The 22,095-nt window shown below is 47.1% G+C and overlaps 2 protein-coding genes across 2 annotated transcripts in view; both read right to left on the minus strand.

Moving 5' to 3' along the window:
- LOC144096713 (uncharacterized) overlaps positions 1–14,587 on the minus strand; it is a 57,103-nt gene extending 42,516 nt beyond the window's left edge. Inside the window, exons 1-2 of the mRNA XM_077629555.1 lie at positions 14,418–14,587; positions 12,506–12,570 (exon numbers count right to left, since the gene is read on the minus strand). The gene's annotated coding sequence lies outside the window, so the exon portion shown is untranslated. The remainder of the gene's footprint in view (positions 1–12,505; positions 12,571–14,417) is intronic.
- On the minus strand, positions 2,304–6,861 carry LOC144096712 (uncharacterized). Its single transcript, XM_077629554.1, has 2 exons — positions 6,538–6,861; positions 2,304–5,425 (listed from the first exon to the last, which is right to left on the minus strand). Exons 1-2 carry the CDS (start codon positions 6,545–6,547, stop codon positions 3,144–3,146), a joined length of 2,292 nt encoding a protein of 763 aa, XP_077485680.1. The 5' UTR covers positions 6,548–6,861; the 3' UTR covers positions 2,304–3,143.
- Positions 14,588–22,095: the final 7,508 nt, after the last annotated feature.

Genomic DNA, 22,095 nt, shown 5'->3' on the forward strand with positions numbered 1-22,095 from the left:
GGGCGACGCGACGAGCCGCAGCTAGTGCGCCTCCATTGAGCGGCCATGCAAATGTCCAGAACAGGGCGGCTCGTTTCATTCTTTCAAATTATAGCCACAACTCCAGTGTCGCTGCTATGAAAGCAAGCTTATCATTATCCCTGCTGTCAAAACGTAGAAAAGTATTCAGTCTTTACCTATTCCATTCTTAACCCCCATTCTTAAAAATAAAATGATAATACTGCATTAAGTTTTCACATCGCATCAACCATTGCCTTAAATTTGGTATTCCTTCATGCCCCTTTTACAATCCATTCAGGCCAAATAGGTCAATAAGTTGGAATCACCTTCCGGGACCTATCTTTGAAATTTCTGATAATTCTGCATTCAGGTCTGCAGTGACTAACCTGCTGCTGTCATAAACCCAGGAAACTGCACCACTGTCATTTTAACACAATAGTGTTAAGGGCCCCGTGTTGCAGAAAAGCCGATGTTGGCATTGTCGTTGCTGGCATTGTAACTTGAGAATCTACAAATACAAAATTTTGCGGGGATAAAGGGAACCGAACCCATGTCCTTCAGACTGTGAGGCGAGCACATTGGTTCTAACAGAATAAAAGTCAACCTAGTGAATGCATTGTAGTTTTTGACTTCGTGAAGTGTCTGTGTACTGAAGCGCACAAGAGTAATTATTAGCATGCGAATTTTGAAACTGGACCCAATAACAATTGCATTCTACTCTATAAAGCATTTCAATTGACTGCCATGACCTGTGGCAAAGCAGCGCCATTTATGCTGTAGAGATGAAAGTAAATGCGCATAGTTAGCGCTGAGGTACGATAGGCAGTGTTATGACCATGTTCGGTTTGAGTTTGGGCTTATAGAGTTCTACGTTCCAAAACAACTCAGGCTATGAGGGACGCCATAGTGAAGGGCTTCTGTATTTTCGGCGACCTGGGGTTCTTTAACATGCACTGACATCGCACAGGGGTTGCAGATTTGAATTCGGAGGACTGGCAGATGAAATCATTGAAGACGTCAACTGGTCTGAACGCGGAGCCTGGTGATAGCAGAACGGTTTCGCCCCTGTGGGCGGAAGTGTCGGTGCAACCCTTCGCGACCTCTTCGGGCTTCAGACTTCAGGCAGGCAGGCAGCGGCGACCCGACCTGTGTGCGTCATGTTTTGTGCGATGGTTCATGGAACCTGTACCGCCCGAGCACCTGCGATGTATGCGTCCATGTACGAATGCGATGCCAACAGAAATGCAGACCTCCATTACAGCCCCTCTGTTTTTTTACTACAAACTTCCTTCCTTCCCTCATGCCATGGTTGAGGTGTCGACCGATATGCAAGACGGTTACTGCACCTTTCTTTTCCTCTAAAATCACAATCACAACGGAGACACACAACGACCCATTTGGGGAGCAGAGCCACTGCAGCCCATTCGTGATCTCTTTGAGCGGCAGAAGGGCTGTTTTGAGAGGCCTCGTAGAGACTCCAAACGATTTGTCCAACGCGCAAGGCGTCGCACCGAACAGGCGATGGTGTTCCATGGAGTCCCTAGCAGCGCTGCAACATATGCTGTCGCGTCTCACTCTTAAAAGGCGAAGCTTAAGCGTCCTCCAATTTTTTTCACTTTTTTGTAGTGAATTTTTTGATCCAGCCAATCTTTCTAAAACAGCCGTTCTCTTTGTTCTGTATATACGCATGTTAATGCTTTTTGAGTGCGATACCTTCTATAGCTTTCTTTTTATCATCCTCACAAAAGTTGTCGTTATGCCGTGTATGCTCACCTGGTTTTTTTATATTTGTCTTGTTTTACTGTTCTGATACAAACTTTTACTTTTTCAGTGAGACTCATTTAGATTTCATTATATGTATATATACTGCTGTATTTTTGTTTCACTTTCGTATATAACCCACTCTCCTCTGTAATGCCCTTGTGCCCTGAGGGTAACGAAATAAATAAAGCATGGCATCCTAAACAAAAAGCAATAAAAGGCATTGAAACCACCGGCTAAGCTCACACAGACAAGCTGCAGTGATGCACAGGTGCCATTTCATGACGTGAGCGCGAATGAGCGCCAGCACTGAAAGCGAAACTGCGCACAGTCAGTGATGATCAACCAATGGCAGCTATCCGAGAACTTGACTGCAAGTCACATGATATACCTTGCTGGCCCAGCTGGTCACATGGTGTGTTCTCCAGTCGATCCTCCAAATTCTATGCTGCTGAGAGGTGGAAGCAGCACGCATACAAGAAGCAACACAACTGATGCATTCTGCATGCAAGTATGTTGCAGTAGCTTCATCGCTGCATCCACAGGGGTGGAAGCAGGCTCCAACTTTTTGGAGCAGGCATGGGAGCAGCAAAAGTCTTATTTTGGAGCAGCTTTGGAGCAGCAAAAGTCCCATTTTGGAGCAAGTTTGGAGCAATTTTTAGGCTATTTTGGAGCACTTTGGAGCAGAATGGCGACATTTAAATGCGACTGAGAGCAATTTTGTTTGCAACTGGACCAAAAATTGCATAAATATTGATCACGGATCCCACAGGCCAGAATTCATGAAAAGGACTGCAATTGTTCTAAAGATATTTGCTACAGTTCATGAAAAAAAAATAGACATGTGGCAGCTACAACAAACAGTAGCAGCAGTACATTAGATGTTATTAATTTCAGTTCAGAAAAAGAGAAAACAACAACATAATGGCGACAGTTTTATTTGTGTCAACAAACCCAGAGCACTTCAGTGCAAAACCACCCCATATATGACAATGACAATAATTAGCTGTGACAATTAAGGTTAACTATTTCAGACTAGTTTACTACTGAATGTATAAGAGAAAGCAAGTAAAAATTGCATCAAAGGTGGTAACTGGCTTGCAGCAAATATAATGACTAGAAGCAAAGTGGACTAGAACTAGCTACTGCCATATAAAATGCAAAGACCTTGCCGATTAACATTAGAAACATGAAAAGAGCTCTGTAATCGGTTTGCACAAAAACATCACATAACGAAGATTCAGTTGGCCTTCATAGACTGGAGAAGCAAAGTGGACTAGAACTAGCTACTGCCATATAAAAGGCAAAGACCTTGCCAATTAACATTAGGAACATGAAGAGATCTCTGTAATGGGGTTTGCACAAAAACATCACATGAAGATTCAGTTGGCCTTCATAGACTGAAGAGCTGAGTCAACCGTTTTGATTCGTTCTATCACAGAAGGCAGTTTAGAGTTCACATCATACAGCAAAATATTGCCACTCTCTACCTTGTCCATGTCCCTGTCAGCCACACCTTTGGTTATAAGCTCTTGTGCACTTGCAAGTAGAGCTTTGGGAGATGACAGTCGCTGCTGGAGGCTAGACTTCTCGTCCATCAGCTTATTTCGCTCACATACTTCTGTTGGCTCCTCCTCCTCATGCTTTCGCTTCTGGGACGTTGCTGTCTTTTCTTCTTCGATTCGCTCCCGGTACACCTTGTAAGACTTTTCGACATTCCTGAGAATGTCCCTGGTCAAAGACACCTTTGTAGCATCTCCACTGTACCGCTTCATGAACGCCTTGGTTTGACGAAGGCTGGAAATGCTTGTTATGGACAAAGTACTTCGATGGTGGAGTGCTTGTTTGTTCTCACTAAATCCTCGTTCACAATCGGCATTTCCGTGAGGTAATGAAAGGGCTGCTTTGACAAGCTTAGTAATCCTTGGATACTTAGCCTGACCAGCAGGTGTCTGTAATGCAAACACACTTGACCAATGGGTGACCACATTAGGAGACAGTTCCCAGTCACTGGTTTCGCACATAAGCGAATTCCACTCATCAGTGAGGGATGACACATCGCAGGGTGGAATGACCTGAGGCAGTGCGTTAGCCACATAGCGCAGTGACGATGTGAAAGAATTCCCTTTTGTGTCTGGGTTTAAAAACCTTAAATGAAACAACAGCTTGTTGTCCAGTGGCAGCCTCGTGATCAGGTACTTTGCACAAGCTATGTAAAAGGCTCTTGCCTTGATGTAAAATGCCTTCTTCTCAGTAGGATTCCACAGTTTCATTGACTGCTCCGTGTCGAGGCCAATTTCAGGTTTTGCCTTCCAATTTTCAGAGGACTCTACATCAAGTTCTTTCAGTTGTGAGCCAGTAGCACCTGCAAATGACTCTTGGCGCAGAAACCTCCCAAGGACCTGTTTCACGAGAACCAACATCTCATCATAGAAAACATGCAGGAGAGGGTCCTTGCTTTGGAAGAGCGTTTGAAATCTGTCAAATATCTGAGCAGCGTTTTGAAGGAAAAATAACTTTGCTCGCAGTGTTTTGTCACAAAACGCAGATGACAGACGACCGTGCCTCATAGATGAGCACCTTGGCTGTCCAGATTTGGAGAAGAATGCCTTGAGGGCATCAAATGACTTTAGTATCCGCTCGACACTAGGAAGCAGTGTCAGCCATCTGCTGTTAACGTGCCGCAAAAACTCTAGTTGGGGCAGTCCTAGATCACTCAGCAGCTCCTTCATGTCCGCGTGCCTTGTGGCAAACTTGAAGTAGTAGTGAACATCAGTTGCAAGAGACTCCACTTCTGCACAGAACATATCCAGCCCAGCAGCAAAAGCGTTGTGAACTTTGTGGAGGCCGCATTCACCGATGTCAACCATGTCTGGGCTCACTTCCTTCTTTAGCCTTCGCTTAAGGCTTTTCATTACGTTAGGGCCATCACTGTAAAAACATACCATGTTCTTCTTGCGAACGTCACTGAGGGCATCCTCAATGCAGGAAAACAGCTGATCAGCGCTCGCATGGCCCAAATGGAAGGACTGGAGATGCTCCACCACAACATTCTCAGTGCTGGTAGAGTAGTAGCGGACAAGCACGTCCAGCTGCTGCACCTTGGCCTCAGGGATTGGGGACTCATCAATCATGATGGTATAGAATGTGTCGGGCATGTCAAGCTCTTGGATTACTTTTGCCTTGAAATATGGCCCCAGGCCATCAGAAATAATGTACGAAAGTTTCTTGCGTCCACACTGGAAGCCTTTCGCTGTTTCTGAATCCGGAAACATGTGACGGTATGTCGCTGTTGCTGCGTCTCCATATGTGTAGGGGATGTTGTTTGCTACCACGGAGAGGGCAAAAAGAGTTTCTGCTCTTGTGACCTTTTCTTGAAGTGACGTTGCAGTCGCACTGTGTTGGTCCAGAGTGCTTTGAACCTTTGAACTCTTGGTAAGAACACCTTCTGCATTGCGATTTCTTTTCGCTTGTGCAATGTGCTTCTGAGAGCTCGCATGGCGGTATACCGCTGCAGTGCCATGTTGCCCGCAATGCACAGTGGTGCAGCAAAGCGTACAAAAGGCATCGCTGTCCTTAGAAGTTGGTCGACACCAGAGTGATATTAAATCTCCATTGGAGTCCTTTTTCCTTAACACATCGGTGTTTAGCTTAGTGCACCGCTCTAGACAAAAGAAAAAAAAAAGCCACGAATCAAAAACTGTCTTCAAACAAAACCAGCAACAAGTGTCAGTTCGCTCACCACAGAAACAAGTATACAAATAGGTTTGATACCAAAATTTGTCCCACTCAATCCACTTAATTGCATTATTCCAGTGAGAACTATAAAGAAAAAGGACCTGCACTGTTCGCCCGATTGTCACATAACACTGCGCCGAGAATTCGAGCGACAGGACTTGCTTGGTAAACTTTAAAGCCTTTCAGTTCTGCATAACTTTTTAATAGCCACAACCAAACCACCAAAAGAGTGCAGCAGAATCTCGAATATACTGTGTCAGGACCAAGGAGGGGCCTAACTTACCCTATTCACTCGCATAATTTGCGCCCTCGCGAAAATGCGCACCCGGAATTTATTACACAAGCATATATGAAAAAAATGCAACAGAGTGCACGCGGGTGCACGCAGTGGAAGATCGGAGCGAACGCTTTGCCGTGTGCGGCTGTGAAAGGTGAGAGCAGCGTGGGGTCGCCGGCCGCGCCGCTGTGAAGATGTAACCACGCAGCTGGCCAGGCCAAGCCAAAGCAATGTCATCACTGCTGCGTGCTAAATGCGAGCTTGACGGGTAGTAAGCCCGGTGCCCATCCCTTAGCAGCTCCACGTGTAAGAAGTTCGTAATTCGTTTGTTAAATTAGTTCCGGTAAAGAAAATTCTATTCGCGCGCTGTTTACCCAGCCCACTCGCGCTGGCGGTTGCGTTCCAATACAAGGTGTCCGGAATCCAAAACAACCGAACCTCTGGTAGTTCGGTTTGCCGCTAGTCAGCCGGGCCTATCGCCAGGACGCCGTTTATTTCCACTGGCTCCGGACTGCTGGCTCTGCGATTGTATCGTTGCGCGCTTATTGCTTAGAGCTGCGAACGCGGCATCATACCATCCCGCGGGGATCGCGAAATCTCCGCATCTCTTTCTGGAGTTCTAAATTACTGAAAAAAGCGCACAAATGATGCGAGTGAACGTCTCGTTGTCCGCACAATAAATACAGCTTGCTAAGTGAGGTAAGTTCACAATACCGCCCACACTCAAACTATATTACCAGATAATAGTTAAAAGTACTTACTTTTACTCATGCTTGTGCAAGCCTCTCGTGACTGCCGTGCCGGCCGCCACGTGCAGGGACACCAGCGAACTGAGCTTAGAGGAAAAATTTTCCTCCCTCCATGGAACCGAGCGAACCCAACTGTCGATGCCAATGCAGTTGCTTCCGTTTCGTAGGGAGCACCCAGTGTTGCCCAGCCGACATTAACACTCGGCTAAATTTGGCTCTGTATACTTGCAGTGGGAGTAAATTGCCGTTTAGGCGCAGCTTGGCGCAGGAGATCAAATTGGCACAGAATGGCGCAATTGGCGCAGCACTTCCACCCCTGCATCCATAAAAGTTTGTCACAGGCTGGAGATGGAGACCTGGAGGCCAAGCTACCACCAAGCGCCATGAATGCTCACGTCATAATTAGTAAAACTGCTCCCCTAAAGCAAGCTGTTGGCAGAAATGATTTCGGTTGGTTGGTTGGTTTATGGGGTTTAGCGTCCCAAAGCAACTGAGGCTATGAGAGACACTGTAGTGAAGGGCTCCGGAAATTTCAACCACCTGGGGTTCTTTAACGCGCACAGACATCACACAGTACACGAGCCTCTTTTCGCCTCCATCGAAATTTGACAGTGGATCCCTTCTTCGGGCAATGTCACGTAATGTGTCCTGGCCCATCTCTTCGAATCGCAAGACCAGTGGTCTGGTAGCTTGAGGTTCCTTGGTGAATATCATTGTAGACGGACGTTTTGTCAGAACTGAACAGCAGATGTGTTTTGGTAGAGGTCTTACTTTAAGGACATATGCAGAAGCCAAAGCAGTTGATCTAATTTCAAATCGGGGTTGATTTGTTTCTACATAGAAGTTAAATATGGGGGATATTCTCACAAGACAAGCAGGCCTGAGTAATGTATTGGATCTAATTTTTTTAGGTTCAACTGCCTTGCTGAACCGTACATAACGCACCCAAAATCTAAGGAGAAATGTAAAAATGAGTGAAATATGCAGAAGGCATGCTCTATCAGATTTTGGCAATTTTCCTTCAAGGATGTTCAGAGATTGAGGGGCTTTCTTTTTTAATGCGTTTAGTGCATCAGAAATGTGAGTTTTCGTCAAACATTATGCCTAAAAACTTATGTTCTTTTTTTCACTGGTGGTATGTTTCATTCAGGTGTAGTGTGGGGTTGTTCTGCAAGCCTTTTTTGAGTGAAAAAAAAAAAACGGCTACTGTTTTTTTTGTGGAGAAAACTTAAAATTATTTTTGTCTGCCCAAATCGCTAGTCTGTTCAGTGTGAGTTGTATCTGTCTCTCGCATGTTGATGTGCTGGAGGATGTGCATGCGATTTCATAATCATCATCTGCATGGGTACATCCACTGCAGGGCAGACGCCTCTCTCATCTCTCTCCAATTAACTCTGTCCTTTGCCAGCTGAGCCACCGTATGAACATAAACGGAAAACATGATGGACTTTGGAATTATTTTCATTATGAAATTCATTTTTACAATAAAGAGCGTGGCACTTAGAATGCAACCCTTGTGGTACCCCATTTTCCTGAATGAATTTTCTCGAAAGGATGGAACCTAGGCATACAGGAAATGAATGGTCAGAAAGAAAGTCTTCCATACAGTTAAGCACCCTGGCATGGATACCTAAATCCACTAGGTCCTGAAGAATCTCAAACCTCCAGGTGGTTTTGTAAGCCTTTCCCAAGTAAAACATATGGCCAGACAGTATTATTTGTGTCTGAATGCTTCATGGACTGTGTTTTCAAGATGGACGAGGTGGTCATTTGTACAACAAGCTTTTTTAAATCCACATCGGTGGACGTCAAGAAATTCGTGCAATTAAAGCATAAAAATATATTTAATATTTAGCACACTTTAAAAACGTTTGGCAAGGCAACTCGTGCGAGCTATTGGCATGTGCCAGCTGCCGACCAACTTCGAACTGCACGTACTAGTCTTAAAAGGCACCCCAGCTAGCACAAAAGAAATCCCTGGTGTTCCAATTTAAAAGCAACAAGCACCCTTTCTCGCCGCTGAAAGTGATTGCCAGACACACAAGATAAGGGTCTGCTGATACTGTGCACCAATTCCTGACAGCCGAGCTAATCAGTTATACGAGCCGGCGTTAGAAAGCATTGCGGCATGGTTTGCCACGTTGTCATGCCTTCCATTTACCTGACAGCACCTGTACATACAGAGCATATAGATCAGTGTTTGGCTGAGACATTCAGTAATGCCAGTAGCTCTGCGGATGATAGGCTGAGGTCAGTTTGTGTTGTTTGGAACACAAGTGGATGTCATCGACAGCTTTTGAGAGAAACCAGGAGCCTCGATCCATATATTGGTCATGAAGCACGATAGATATCTAGAAAAAAAAAAAAAGTCTGCAACATCGGTAGCGCAACTTGCGGCTAACGACTCGTGCATAATCAGTGACACTGGCAATGCACTTACCACCTCAGCGGAATGTTTGGAAAGGTGCAAGAAGGTAGAGACCAAAGTGATATAAAGGTCCCCGGAAATGTCAACAGGTTGACAGAACAAACTGGGCCTAAAGAAAGGGCCGCGCTCCCGATCGTACGTGCGTGTCACGCCAGGATGGCCCATGGTGTACAACTGCAAGACGCCAAGCAGGGCCAGCGGAGCACCGCAAGCAGCAAATAAGGCACGTCGAAGTGAATGGTGCGAAGATCGGGCATGGTAGAGCGCCAAATACAGGTAGGGATTTTAGTTTGCAGAGTCGAAGCCATTAATTAGCAGTTGTATGATGAATCACGATGCTGTTCATGGGCGATGTTGATAAAGTCTAATACGGCAAAAAGGCAGTGAACAAAATTGGTCTCACTCGAGTCACGCTACTCCAGGTGACAAGGAAAGCAGCCTGCAATGGGGAGCAGACGTCCGGATTTGTGCGTGATGGCGAACAAATACCACATTTATTCGAATCTAGGTCGATAGTTTTTTTCAAACAATCATATTTCAAACTCTAGGGTCGGCTTAGATTCGAGGATTTTAAAAAATGCGCCAGTTTTTCATTGAAACTGCTAAATATGGTGCACAGCTAAACATCTAGAAAAGTCAGTATCGCAGCCGCTACTAGCCAACCGTACACAAGCGAGGTCGCCATTTTGACTTGTGTCGTGTCGGCCGTATCGGTGCGCGGCGTGGTGTTATCACGATGGCACAAAGCAGGAGATGCCATTACAGTGCCTCTTTCAAGCAAAAAGTTGTGATAGCCACAGAGGCATCGTCGAACCTTCAAGCCAGGCGGGACTTCGGCGTCGACGAGAAAAACGTTCGCCGTTGGGGGGGACAACAACAGCAGCTTTTCACGCGCGCCGCAGCGAGGATGGCATTTAGCGGACCAAAGAAAGGCCGTCACCATGAAGTGGAGACAGTTTTGGCCGACTTTGTTCGGGCGCAGAGAGCAGCTACCCTTCCAGTGACAACAGAAGCGCTCCAAGCGAAAGCTAGGGAACTTTTGAAGGAGCGAGGCCTAACACCAAAGGATTTCAAAGCCAGCCGTGGCTGGCTTCAGAAATTCATGAAGCGCTTTGGCTTCAGCCTCCGACGTCGCACTTCAATCAGCGATTTTGAAGAAAAGCTGATAGCTTTTCAGCGCTACGTGCTGCGAAAGAGAAGTGGCAGGCTCCAAACTTGGGTCAATGGGCAATGCCGACCAGACGGCTATGTATTTTGATCTGCCAGTGGCGTACACTGTGAATGAAAAGGGTGCCAAAGAGGTGAAGGTGCGCTCTGCGGGCTAAGAGAAGCAGTGCGCAACTGTGATGCTGTGCTGCACAGCTAATGGACATAAACTCCCTTCTTATATGATATTTAAAAGGAAGACACTGCCTGCTCGAGAAACTATCCCAAGAAATGTCATTGTGCGGGCAAATGAGAACAGGTGGATGACGGGTGCGATGGTGGAAGAGTGGGTTAAGATTGTGTGGCGACGGCGTCCAGGGGCCCTTCTGACAAAGAACTCGCTCCTTGTCGTTGACTCTTACCGTGGGCACTTGACCGACAACATGAATGCTGCCCTTGCCCAAGCAAACACGGACCTTGCCATCATACTGGGCGGCATGATGGGCCAGTTGCAGCCACATGATGTCTGCATCAACAAAACTTTCAAGGATCGTCTGCGGAAATATTACATGGACTGGTTGACTGACGAAGGCCACATGCTAACAGCAACGGGTCGCATCAAACGTATATCGCTGTCGCAGCTGGCGGGCTGGGTAGCTGCAGCGTGGGACGACATCCCAGGTACTTGATCATGTGCGCCTTTAAAAAGTGCAGCATATCTAATGCGCTTGACGGCACCGAAGATAGTGCACTGTTTGATAGTGCACTGTTTGAAAGTGACAGTGACAAGGAACACAGCGACGAGTAGCAGCGACGACGACGTTGAATGAGCTCTGCACGTTCAGATTCAATAAATGCTGTTTGCATTTTGTGAACGCTGTCCTCAATTTTTTTGTTCGGCCTACATTCTAGGTAATATACTTTTTTTTGTTGGCTTCGGACTTTAGGGGGTTGGCTTAGAATCGGGCTCGGCCTAGATTCAAGTAAGTAGGGTAGCCTTGTATGCACAAAGCCTGATGACTATGTTGGACCATGCCGCCTGCTAGCGAAGAAAGCTATCAAAGACCATGGTGGGTTGGTCAGAACTGTGACATTCCTACTGAACAGAGAACAGCAAAATTCAGTAGCAGCCCACACAAGCACCGAACACTAACTTCCGTGGTATTTTTTTTTACTCAACAGCCGACATAACCAATGACGCGTTCATGGCTCTGCTGTTGTAAAGCTTGGACAGCACCGACCCAGTGTATGCAGGCGTCGGTGAGAACTTGGGCAAAGGCTGATGCATTAAAATGTCCTAACCTTGGCGGCAAGGTCAGCAACCTGACGAGCGATGAAAGACTCCCACTTTGGCAGGGCCCCAGAAAGAACTTTTTGCTTCTATGAGTGAACGGCATATATAAACCGCCGAACTGTTTAACGGAACACCAGGAATACATAAGCAGTTCGACGGGGTCAAGGAAACAGCCACAGGACACTGTTGTGAAAGCAAGTAAATGAAGATGTGTCATAACACAACGCACACCATATGCTGCAAAAATACAATGAAAACAATATTTGTGTTATTTGAATAAGGTGAGCTGAGGCTGTAAAGACATTTCGACAACTTGAAGCGATTAAAGTGATAGTCTTATCACCTGCTTGAAACTTACTGAATCATGAATGCAGTAAATGGTTTCTTCATGCAAAAAGAACAAGAGAGCATTACATTTTTTTTTTTCAAAACAGTAATTAGAAAATAGCACAGGGTGTTGTAAACCTTCAACAAATCCCCCGTAATGGGAACCGACACTCAATTTTTTTTAACTCAGCTGATGGCATCTGTGTTTGTTTTAATGCATTCCACTGACTGCCAGACAGGATTCCACCATACTCTCAGGTTCAAATTGATAATGAAGAAATTGAGATCGCAAACTTTTTGTTACACAGATGAATATCCATACTGACAATGTGAAAATTAACAGTGCAGGACGATTAAATTGACAAGCAATGTGAACAGGTTTGGTTTATGGGGTTTAACGTCCCAAAGCGCCTCAGGATATGCGGGACGCCATTGTGAAGGGCTCCGGAAATTTCGACCACCCGGGGGTTCTTTAACGTGCACTGACATCGCACAGTACATGGGCGGCGCCTCTAGAATTTCGCCTCCATCGAAATTCAACTACCGCGGCCGGGATCGAACCCACGTTTTTCGAACCAGCAGTCGAGCGCCATAACAACTCAGCCACCGCGGCAGCTAGTATTTAAAACCTATCAAGGCTAACTTAAATTTTATGCTACTACGCGGATCCACCATTGACACAGCTGGTCAATACATGCTGCTTCTGCAGTGCGCAGGCATGATGTAGCCGCCAGTAGCTGCGGCAGCTGCATTATGCACAGGCAGGCAGAATCTGTTTTACCTACCATGCGAAAGTCACTGCTGACATCAGCGTCACCGCATCTTCATGACGTCACGGGGTGAAGGAGGTCTATAAGAAACAAAAAAAAAAACATTGTTGTTTGCTAAATATGTTAATTTTGCAAAAAAATGCGCTCGAGGGATAACCTTTTAATCACCAAATTAATTCCAAAAAAAAACGTACCAACTAACAAATTATTTAGAAATTATTGGCAAAAGTGACTTGTCAGGCTTAAAAACAAGCTACAGGTGCAAAACGCATTTCAAGGACAACTACCACCCTTCAGATTTGAAAACTGCAACCAATGCAATTACCGGCCATAACTTGTCTTTGGCAGTGGGAGCAGTGCAACATCAGGCCGGACAAGTGTCACTCGTCTCTGGGGACGTTGGTACGATCTCCCATCAAACAGTACAGCCCTGGGCTGCTGGTTAAAGGGTTAAAAAACGTCGCTCTGCAGAGGCTATTCACCAATGTGCAAGAGCAGCTGCCAGGAGCAGCGCACTGAAACTGCTCTAGTGCGATGCCTTGCAGTGAATAAGTTCCCCAGCAGCACACTGCTTGAAGGAGTCTTACAACCACTTCAGCCCTCCGGTACCCAACCTAAATGGGTCCAATAAGAATGCATCCAAAAACTGCCTAATCTCTCTTTAAAGAATGATAGCATGAAGGACTCAAGTGAACTCTTTACACTGCAGGTGGATTCTCCTTGTCTGAGCAAGTAACCACTCTTGCAGCCCGATGCTCCCATTCTGCTGTATGTTTACACCGGTCTGAAGTGACACTTAAGTTTCTTCATCTCTCACTGAATGATGCTACAGTCAAGGAAAGGACAACCCTTTTTTTCGCTGCATTTCATTGAAGGGTTAGAACCTCCTCTTTTTAATTGGTGCAAAACGTTAATTTACATCAAGACAAGCCATGACACAAATGCAATGACTCTTTCACTGCAGCTTTTTTAGTATGAAACGGCAGTGTCGGACAACATGCAGCTGCAGGAAGCCCAAGCCATATACGATCTGCCTATAAGCTATGCACAGGACATGCAGAGCTTATAAGAATCAAGCTCCCAGTGACCAAAAGTCTAGAGAAAGCGTTTTCCAAATAAAAGGGCTCGGTTACTTTCTCCAACAAAAAAAGTGCAGCATTACCTCCCTATGTTTTCTTGCTTGAAAAGGTTAGCCTCTTTATATTTCATACGCACTCATATTTTCATACTCTGAGTGGCAGCATCTTGAAGTTTATTATTAAAGCTTTTTACAAGGTGTGCTGTAGAGAAGGCTGCAAGTTTCCTAGCTGCAGAGTACGTGGAAAACAAAAGCTACATCATTGTAACGCAGCAGAAAGCAATCACTTTTCTGTGCTCAGTATGCCACAACTAGTATCTAATAAATAATGTGTGCCTAAGAAAGATAGGATGGGTAAATAGTTTGCTACCCAGCCGAAACACAAGAAGCTGCTCTGAACGCTCAGATAGCTAGCATGAAGCGCAATTTTGAAGTTTTGTGTCTGCATGCATCTTTGATCGCAGCCGTGCAATGTGCGGCGAAAACTCGCACAGTCTACGTACGCACGAGTGCACCCGCAACACATCTTTACATTTAACATCAGAGTACAGTCGAATTAGTTCCGACATGAAAGTGTTTATATTTTAAAAGAATTCGCGTCCCAAGCGATGCTGTCGACCATGTGTTGATTCAATGTTCACGAAGCAGAATGGGTAACAAAGGCATTAGGCGCACCATTTCCTGCATCGGTACTACGTTCAGTACAAAAGAGTTCTAAAAATGATGAAAGGGCCACATCATGACCAGCATTCGACAGCAGCGCGCAGCAGTTTTCACTCTTCCTTTGTTCAAATCCTTCCTGTGCAGCAGAATGCGCTCAATAAAAAGCAACACAGTCCCCCAACTCACGACTTTTCAGTCTGAATGAGCACTCCGTCGAACGACAAAGCCGGTAGTCAGACACGCTGCGCTGAAAGACGACAGAAATCGGCAGGAGCGATGCAGCTGCTCGAAGGACAATTTGGCGCCTTCCTCCGCCGACTCCTCTCGACGGAGCCTCGTTGGCCTCGTCGCGTCGTATTACAAGCGTTTGCGGGTCGGTAGGCTGGAAAAGCTGATTGGTCAAAAAATGTGACGTCATGGTTGTAACGTCATGGTCACGCGATTTTTAATGACGTCATGTTTGGTTGGGGACAGACACATTTTCTTTAGGTTTTTCTTGGAATTCCCCACGTTTCTCCAACGCGCGCGGGATAAAAAAGAAGCGCATCTTGCACGTGTCTCTAGTTAAGCTAACTGCGCCGCTGATTCCGTATTGACCATTCCTGCCGAAGAGGCTCCAGGGAAGTCTGCCCTGTCTGCGTTTGATTCTGTTTACTTGTTTACTCGTTTTGGCCAGCGGCACGCGAGTACATGCATCTATAATCCTTATCTGTTCCGCGAATCCGCCACCGTCTGTTTCTGTACTAGACGCCGCTCTGCCTTGAGGGCGCCTATTCTCCCCTCCTGCTCCTCGTTTTCCTTTTCTCATTTCTCTTTTTTTTTCTGCCCGCTCCCCACGGCTGCTCGGTGGACAGGGGGCGACAGCGCGGATTTCTTTTTCTCTTTATTCTCTTTCTCCTTTGAAAAAACGCTCTCCTTCGAGCAAACAAACAGATCACACAAGAGACAAACAGCGAGGGACCGGACTCCTCTCTTCGACTCAGGGGAAGGAGTAGGGTTGTCAAAGGAACAGACGAAAAAAAAAAGGGAGGTGGGGGGGAATGGAAAGCAGAGGTTAGAGACAGTGGGGGCGGAGAGGGGTGAATTGTCCGCAAGAAAAATGGGGGGGGGGGGGGGGGGGGCGCCAAGAATTATAATGGGGGGAAGCTTCCTTCGGCGGAAGCGAGAGGTTCGAACACGAGGAAAGAAAATATCATAAACAAGAAAACAGCAAGAAGAGAACAAAGAAACGGAAAACAACACTGCGCGCATATGCCTCAGAGCGCGATGCGCTCCCCGCGGGTGCGGCTGTTAACAGTTAAAATGTAAGTTACGGCGGCGGTGCGGCCGGCCAAACGCACCGCAGAAACCCGATCCCGCAGCCGGGCGCCGCAAAGCGCAAATGTCTCCGCGCTGCCTCGCGTCAGAAGGGCGCCTCCGCCCCGCGTTCCGTCGCGGAGACAAAAAGAGGGCTCCCTCCTAGAAACTGAGAGAGAGAGGACAGTAAAGATAGAAAATGGGGAACGAAGGCACGAAATCGCCCAAGTGTCCGTTATTGCAATGGGTTACTGTCCTATATGGAGCATCGCGCTCTACTATCTGCAAAGTAGGAAAAAAGAAATAAAGAAAAAAAATATATAAGAATATAGAAAGTAGAGGGGGGGAATAGGCAATATGCTTTGCTCTCAGAACTGTTTTCTCTGGTCATGAGCAAGAAAGAATGGCAGGGGGAGGAGAAGGGCAGCATGTGGAAGCGAGCACGCAAATTGGCATGACCTCAGGCGATGCAGTCGGGGTGCTGTGAATTTCAGTAGGGCTAGGACTATGATCTCTGAAGTGTGGAGAGAGTGCCAGGGTTTTCATTCATACCGGCCTGCACAGTATTAAACTGATATATAAAGTATGATTCTCGCTGCTCACGCTCACGGGTATTTTGGAAGCCGCTCTGTAGCAGCGTAACTTTTAGTTTGTGAAACTCGTGACCTTCCTGGGAAAGGTGTTTCGACAGGGGGAGGAGAGGAAGAGATCTGGTGTGCGCGCGGTGGTTGTTAATTTAATTCGGAACGACTTCTCGGTTTGTCCAATGTATTGCATCTGACAATCGCCACACTCGAGCATGCATACTACGTTACTACTGTCACAGTTCAAGTTTTCACGGATGGAGTGTTTGAAGTTAGAGTGTGTGCTTTGAGCTAGTGTTGTCCGCATGTGCTGGCAAACTTGACAGCGATTCTTCCTGGAAGGTAGGCAAACCACAGGCTTTCCCTTATTGACAGTAGAATGAACTACATAATTCTGTATGCTTTTTGGTAGTCTGTAGGTAACCCGTGGAACTGTTGGAAAAATTTTTGACAGTCGATCGTTTTGTTCGATTATGTTGAGATTTTTTTTTAGAATTTTGTTGACATTAGGAAGGTTGTTTGCGAAGGTTAAGACGAGGTTAGAGCGGTGTTCATTTGCGGTTGCTGTTGGGGGATCCCCAAACATTTCATTACGATCTGTTGCTTCCGCTTTCCTAACGGCATCATCAATAATAGAGGCCGGATAGCATCGGTCCCTCAGAACCTCCCGCATACGGCTAGAATTTTCTTTGAAGTCTTCTGGTCGTGAGCAGATCCGCTTGAATCTGATGACTTGGGAATATGGAATTGAACTTTTGCAGTGGCGTGGGTGGCAGCTCTTGTAATGAAGGTACTGTTGTCTATCCGTGGGCTTTCTATAGAGACTGGTGATTAAGCTACCTTTCTCCATTAGAACTGAGACGTCCAAGAAATTAATTTGACTGGTGGAGTAACTGTGTGTGAAACAGAGGTTTGGATGTATGTCGTTAAATGCTGAAATAAACTGGATGAATTGGTCCTCGGTTTTCGTCAAAACCATTAATATTTCGTCTAGGAAGCGTTTGTAAAAAGCCGGTTTTGTTGGGAACGAGCGGATAAACTCCGATTCAATGCTATGCATATATATGCTGGCATAGTTTGGCGCCATTTTCGTTCCCATAGTGGTACCACTCGTTTGTAGGTAAAAGGAGTTGTAGAACTTTCGAAAGAGTTGAGTATGAGGACCAGATTAGTAAGTGCAGCGATGGTACTTTGGCTAGGAGCATCAGCGCTTGTGTGTTTTCCATAGGATGCGACCAGAGCTCGGATGCCATCATCATGCGGTATGTTGGTGTACAGAGACACTACAGCAAGGGTAACTAATATATATATATATATATATATATGTGTGTGTGTGTGTGTGTGTGTGTGTGTGTGTGTGTGTGTGTGTGTGTGTGTGTGTGTGTGTGTGTGTGTGTGTGTGTGTGTGTGTGTGTGTGTGTGTGTGTGTGTGTGTGTGTGTGTGTGTGTGTGTGTGTGTGTGTGTGTGCGCGCGCGCGCGCTTGCAAAGTTGAGAAACGCTTCATTTAGACAGATTTATTTTGAGTCGACATTTCGGACAGAACCTGTCCTTTCTCAAGACTGAAGTTACAGCGATCTTCCTCCCCTTCTTAATGAGTTGGAATTGGCACACATGTCCGCCACATGAACAGAGCAACAAACAATCGGATTCTGGAAAGAAGATGGGCACAAAAGAGAAATACTAGAAAAGGAAGAAAGAGAAATGAAGAGAGAGAGAAAAACGCGCTGTCGCCCCCTGTTCACCGAGCAGTCGCGGGGAGCGGCAGGAATTGTCGAAGTCGCAATTCTTCGCAAGTTCGCGTAACTGAGCAATATAAACCTCTCACCAGGGTTCTGTAAACATATCTTGAACCGCGGTGGCGTTCTGTCGTGGCTGAGAACAGACGGTCGCAAGTACTGAGCGCGGTTTGAAACGCATCTTCGCCTTTCGTAACTTCACTTAATTGAGGCCTCCTTCGTTTTAAAATTGCGCTCGTGGTGGAAGGCGTTCCGGAACGGCACTGACCTTCGACGCCGCGCGAATGCAGGAGCGTAGCTTTGCGCCGGGATGCAGCAAACTCAGGCGCCAGACGCCTCTAAGTAAGTAGAAAACAGTGCCTTCCACTGGTTCCATGGTATTGGTGGCTGGCCCGGGGTTCCCAGGAATGTACGAGGGGGCGTAAGATCCCGTGAAACTCATAGCAAAGGTTTACCTCGTCGGCACGTTGTTGTATTGTAGATGCAAGATCGAACGACACACCGGAGCGAGCGATGTCATGCTGACGCCAAGTTTCCGCCCCCTCTTTACTTTTCCTTCGTCACGTATACGTGGTGTCAAGCAACATGCATGTGACTGAAACTGAAACTCTGAAGAAGAGAAACTGAAAGTAAGAGAACTGAAACTGACAATAAGAGAAGAGAAACTGAAACTGCCGCACAGTTCATTACCTGATGGACACAACGGTATCACGTATTACTTAACGTCTTCATAACACCGCTGTTTGTTCTTCTATAGGATTAGCAGCATTAGTATATGTCTGCTATTAATGACACCCAGGTAATGAACATGATTTACCAACTTAAGTAGTGTTGGTTCTGGTGTAACGCACGAATAATTTATAGGCATGCCTTTGTGTATACGTCAGAAATAAAATTGTGAAGCAAGCCTTGAAACTGCCTGTGCATTTCTCATAAAAAAGGAAAAAATTATCTTGCTTTCATAGCATGAGTGTCATCTATATCAGATGTGATTGTAATCTTGAGCTATAACTTGAAATGACCCGTACTAGCTGCCATCAAAAATCACTTTTTTAATTGTTCAACAAACCTCATAAATCATTTCTGTCACGAAAGGAGTGAAATGCTTCACTTATGTCTCATTGCTTTGGTACAGTCATGGTTCAATATGCAATGTAAAATCTGATTTAGGAATACTTTTGTTACTTGTTGCACGGTCTGTTCCTGAAATTCAGCACATCCGCCAGTGTTGCGTTCCCGCGTGCTTTTTTTTTGTTAATTTAGTACAGGTGAATAGCCACCGGATTCTTCGCCGATCGCCTAGTGTGGGTATGTGCCATCTTTTGATAGGCTAACAACAACAGCAACATTGGCCACGCTATCAGCTTCGGCAAGTTAGGTTCACGCAAGCTCCGCTTCAGGTTGCTCTGATCTCCATGCAACGAGTTGCTGATACGCAGGCTGACCCCGTCTTCTAGTACGACCATATTTACCCGTCCCATGGGAAACATATGCCCGCAAATATCCTAAATGGTCTTCTTTCTGAACACCTACACAATTTTCCTCACCATACTGTTCTCTCCACTGATGCCTCCGGCAGCTGTGAGAAGGCGGCGATTGGGATATATTCGCAGGATCTGGCTTGGAGCTATTCCGTTCGTATCCCTGATTATACTTCTATATTCTTCGTAGAGTTTTTGGCTATTGGTTTGGTTCTTCTCAAAATTTTCAGACATGTAGCACGGGTTCTTATTCTTGCAGACTGCCTTTCAGTTTTAGGCTTGATGTGCTTGGGTATCGGTACCGAGGTCTTCACCGCATGACGATGAACTCTGCAGACGACGGAGGGAAGCCTTCAGGAGGGTTGGTAAACTTGAAGGTTTATTTACATATTTACAAGAGAAGCGGGGAGACCAAAAGTCAGAGATGAAGTGCCGTGAAACCAGCCAAATCGCGGCTTAAATACTGTGGATATTCCCTAGGCACCTAGCTAGGGAAACCGGTGGCTGATCAAGCGTCCAATGGGCAGACACACTCTTCATTGTCTCTTCCCTAACCCCGTGACCGCTCCGCCCCCACAAACACGTGCACAGGCGATAAGGAATCCTGGCGCCTTGAGGTCCTGGAATGCTGTTTCCGACCGGTTGAGCAGGTGCATAAGGTCGTTGGCTTAGCAGGCGGAGACCCCCTCCGTGGGAAAGGGGCGTCCAGGAATGTGGTTTCCGACGTGTTGACCATGTGCGTCGTTGGCTTTGTAGGCGGTGATGCGTCCTGACGGCCCCGGGCATTCCAGAGGGTAAGATGAATCAGCCGTGTCCGCCCCCGCTTTGTCTGGCCGCACGTGCAAGCGAGCGAGGCGGGTCCGGCGCCTTTGTTCGCGTCTTACTGCCGGTTCACGTGAGGGCGCAGTTCGGGAGCAATGCCGCATTCCATACTCCGGACGAAGGGATGAGAGGCCTTTCGTCACAGCTCACCGTCGCCAGGAGCCGTTCCTAATCCTCTTCTCAGGACGACAGCACCTTTGGTCAAACATAGTTCGATGGCGCCTGCCGGGCTCGTCTGTTCCCGCTGTCGGGGCCTCCGATCACAACAATCCGTCCGCCGCCAAGAAGACGCCACGAAGTGGTTGCAGCTGGTCGGTGCACCACGAATGGGCGTCAGAGTCCCAGTTGGCCTCGTAGTAGTCAGTCCACTTGACCTGCACAGCTGGCAAGGGTCCTCAACGGAGCATTAGCGATCCGGTCTGAGCCAAGCCCCTACCTCCGGATAGGCAGCACGCGGCCAGCCTCAGAACATTGCCAGGTCTTTAATACAGAGCATTATGGCGGCAAATTTTGGATGACTTAACCCTCGCCAACAGCTCACGCCCGGAAGTCTGCTGAACCAAAACTAGTTCCTCTTTGTTTTTCCTTTTTTCGCAAAAGACATGCGTCTGAAATTTGGTAAGAAACTTTTTTTTTCTTTTCCGGCAATGAGGTAGGTACGGAGAAGCCAGAAAAAAAAAACCACCAAAAATGATACGGTAGCCTTTCTCGAGCCTTAGGGCATTTTACGCCAGATTATGCAGGAAAGCTACGACTGAGACCGTCGGCATTCTCGTTTTCCCGCCCTTTTCGGTAGCGGTAGCCCGACTGAGTCACTGGTAGAGGACCGACTACGTCCCCCACCAAACGACGGAAGGGTTCGCTAATCACGGGCACTAGCTTCATCGGAGCCTTCCTTAAATCCCCTGGCTTTCCGACACGCTGACAGGTGTCGCAGGACTTTACAAACTGCTTGACATCCCTGACGCAGCCAGGCCAATAAAACTCCTGTAGAAGCCTAGCTTTAGTTTTCTTCACTCCAAGGTGGTAAGACCAACCCCCACCATGGCACAATTTAAGGATGCCTGCACGGTATTTCTGCGGCACCTCGAGCTGATCGAACTGGACCCCATTTGAGTCCTTGTACTCGGCGTTGCATCTGTTCCTGCCGCGAGCTTCTCCGCTCGTCTCAGAAGCATCGCCTCCTGCGTTTGCCCCTGCCTGACCCGTCGTGGGAGAGCCTTCGTTCTTCCTACGATTTACTTCAGCTGCAATCTCGCGAGCCTTCGCACGAGTGAGCGCCTGGACGGTTCGATCGCCGAAACTACCACCCTCTTCCTGGAGCATCTGCTCCGACCGATTTGAAAAGAGGTACGGAAATTTTTCCGGCAGATTCGGTGATACCGCTGCCTCCGTTTCCAGAACGCCAAACGGGCCCTCAATTCTAACTCGTGCGATCGGCAAGCATGCGCTATTGTGATGACCCCCATAATGCGCAGGTCCATACGGGACGGAGAGGCAAAGAGACACCGTATGGCTCAGTTTAAACAAACAGATATATTCAATAATTATACATGATTAAGATTCAGAGGCTGGGGCGTCCGAGCTTACGTGCCGACGACTTCATGGGGGCGATGGAGTGGCTCCGGAGTTGGGCTCGAGCGGTTGCTGGCAGAAGCTGCACGCTGTCGGGCTTCGGCGCTGAAGGCCCTCTTGGCGAACGATGTCGTCCTGAGCGTGCTTCTTCCGTACTGCTTCTCGATTTTTATATCCTCTTCTCCACACTCCCTAGGGTGAGGACGCCCACGCCGGAGGGGAAGGAGGGGGGGCTAGGGCTTTCACTTGGGCGCACAAACATACCACCGCACTTATTGTCTCGCCCCCCTCACGTGTTGAGTCCGAGGGAAAGAATGTTGTCTTCGAGGTAGCGCATAGCGTCGGCTGTGGTAAGGCGCGCTCTGGCCC

The sequence above is a fragment of the Amblyomma americanum genome, chromosome 7 (genome assembly GCF_052857255.1).
Source record: "Amblyomma americanum isolate KBUSLIRL-KWMA chromosome 7, ASM5285725v1, whole genome shotgun sequence".
NCBI lineage: Eukaryota > Metazoa > Arthropoda > Arachnida > Ixodida > Ixodidae > Amblyomma > Amblyomma americanum.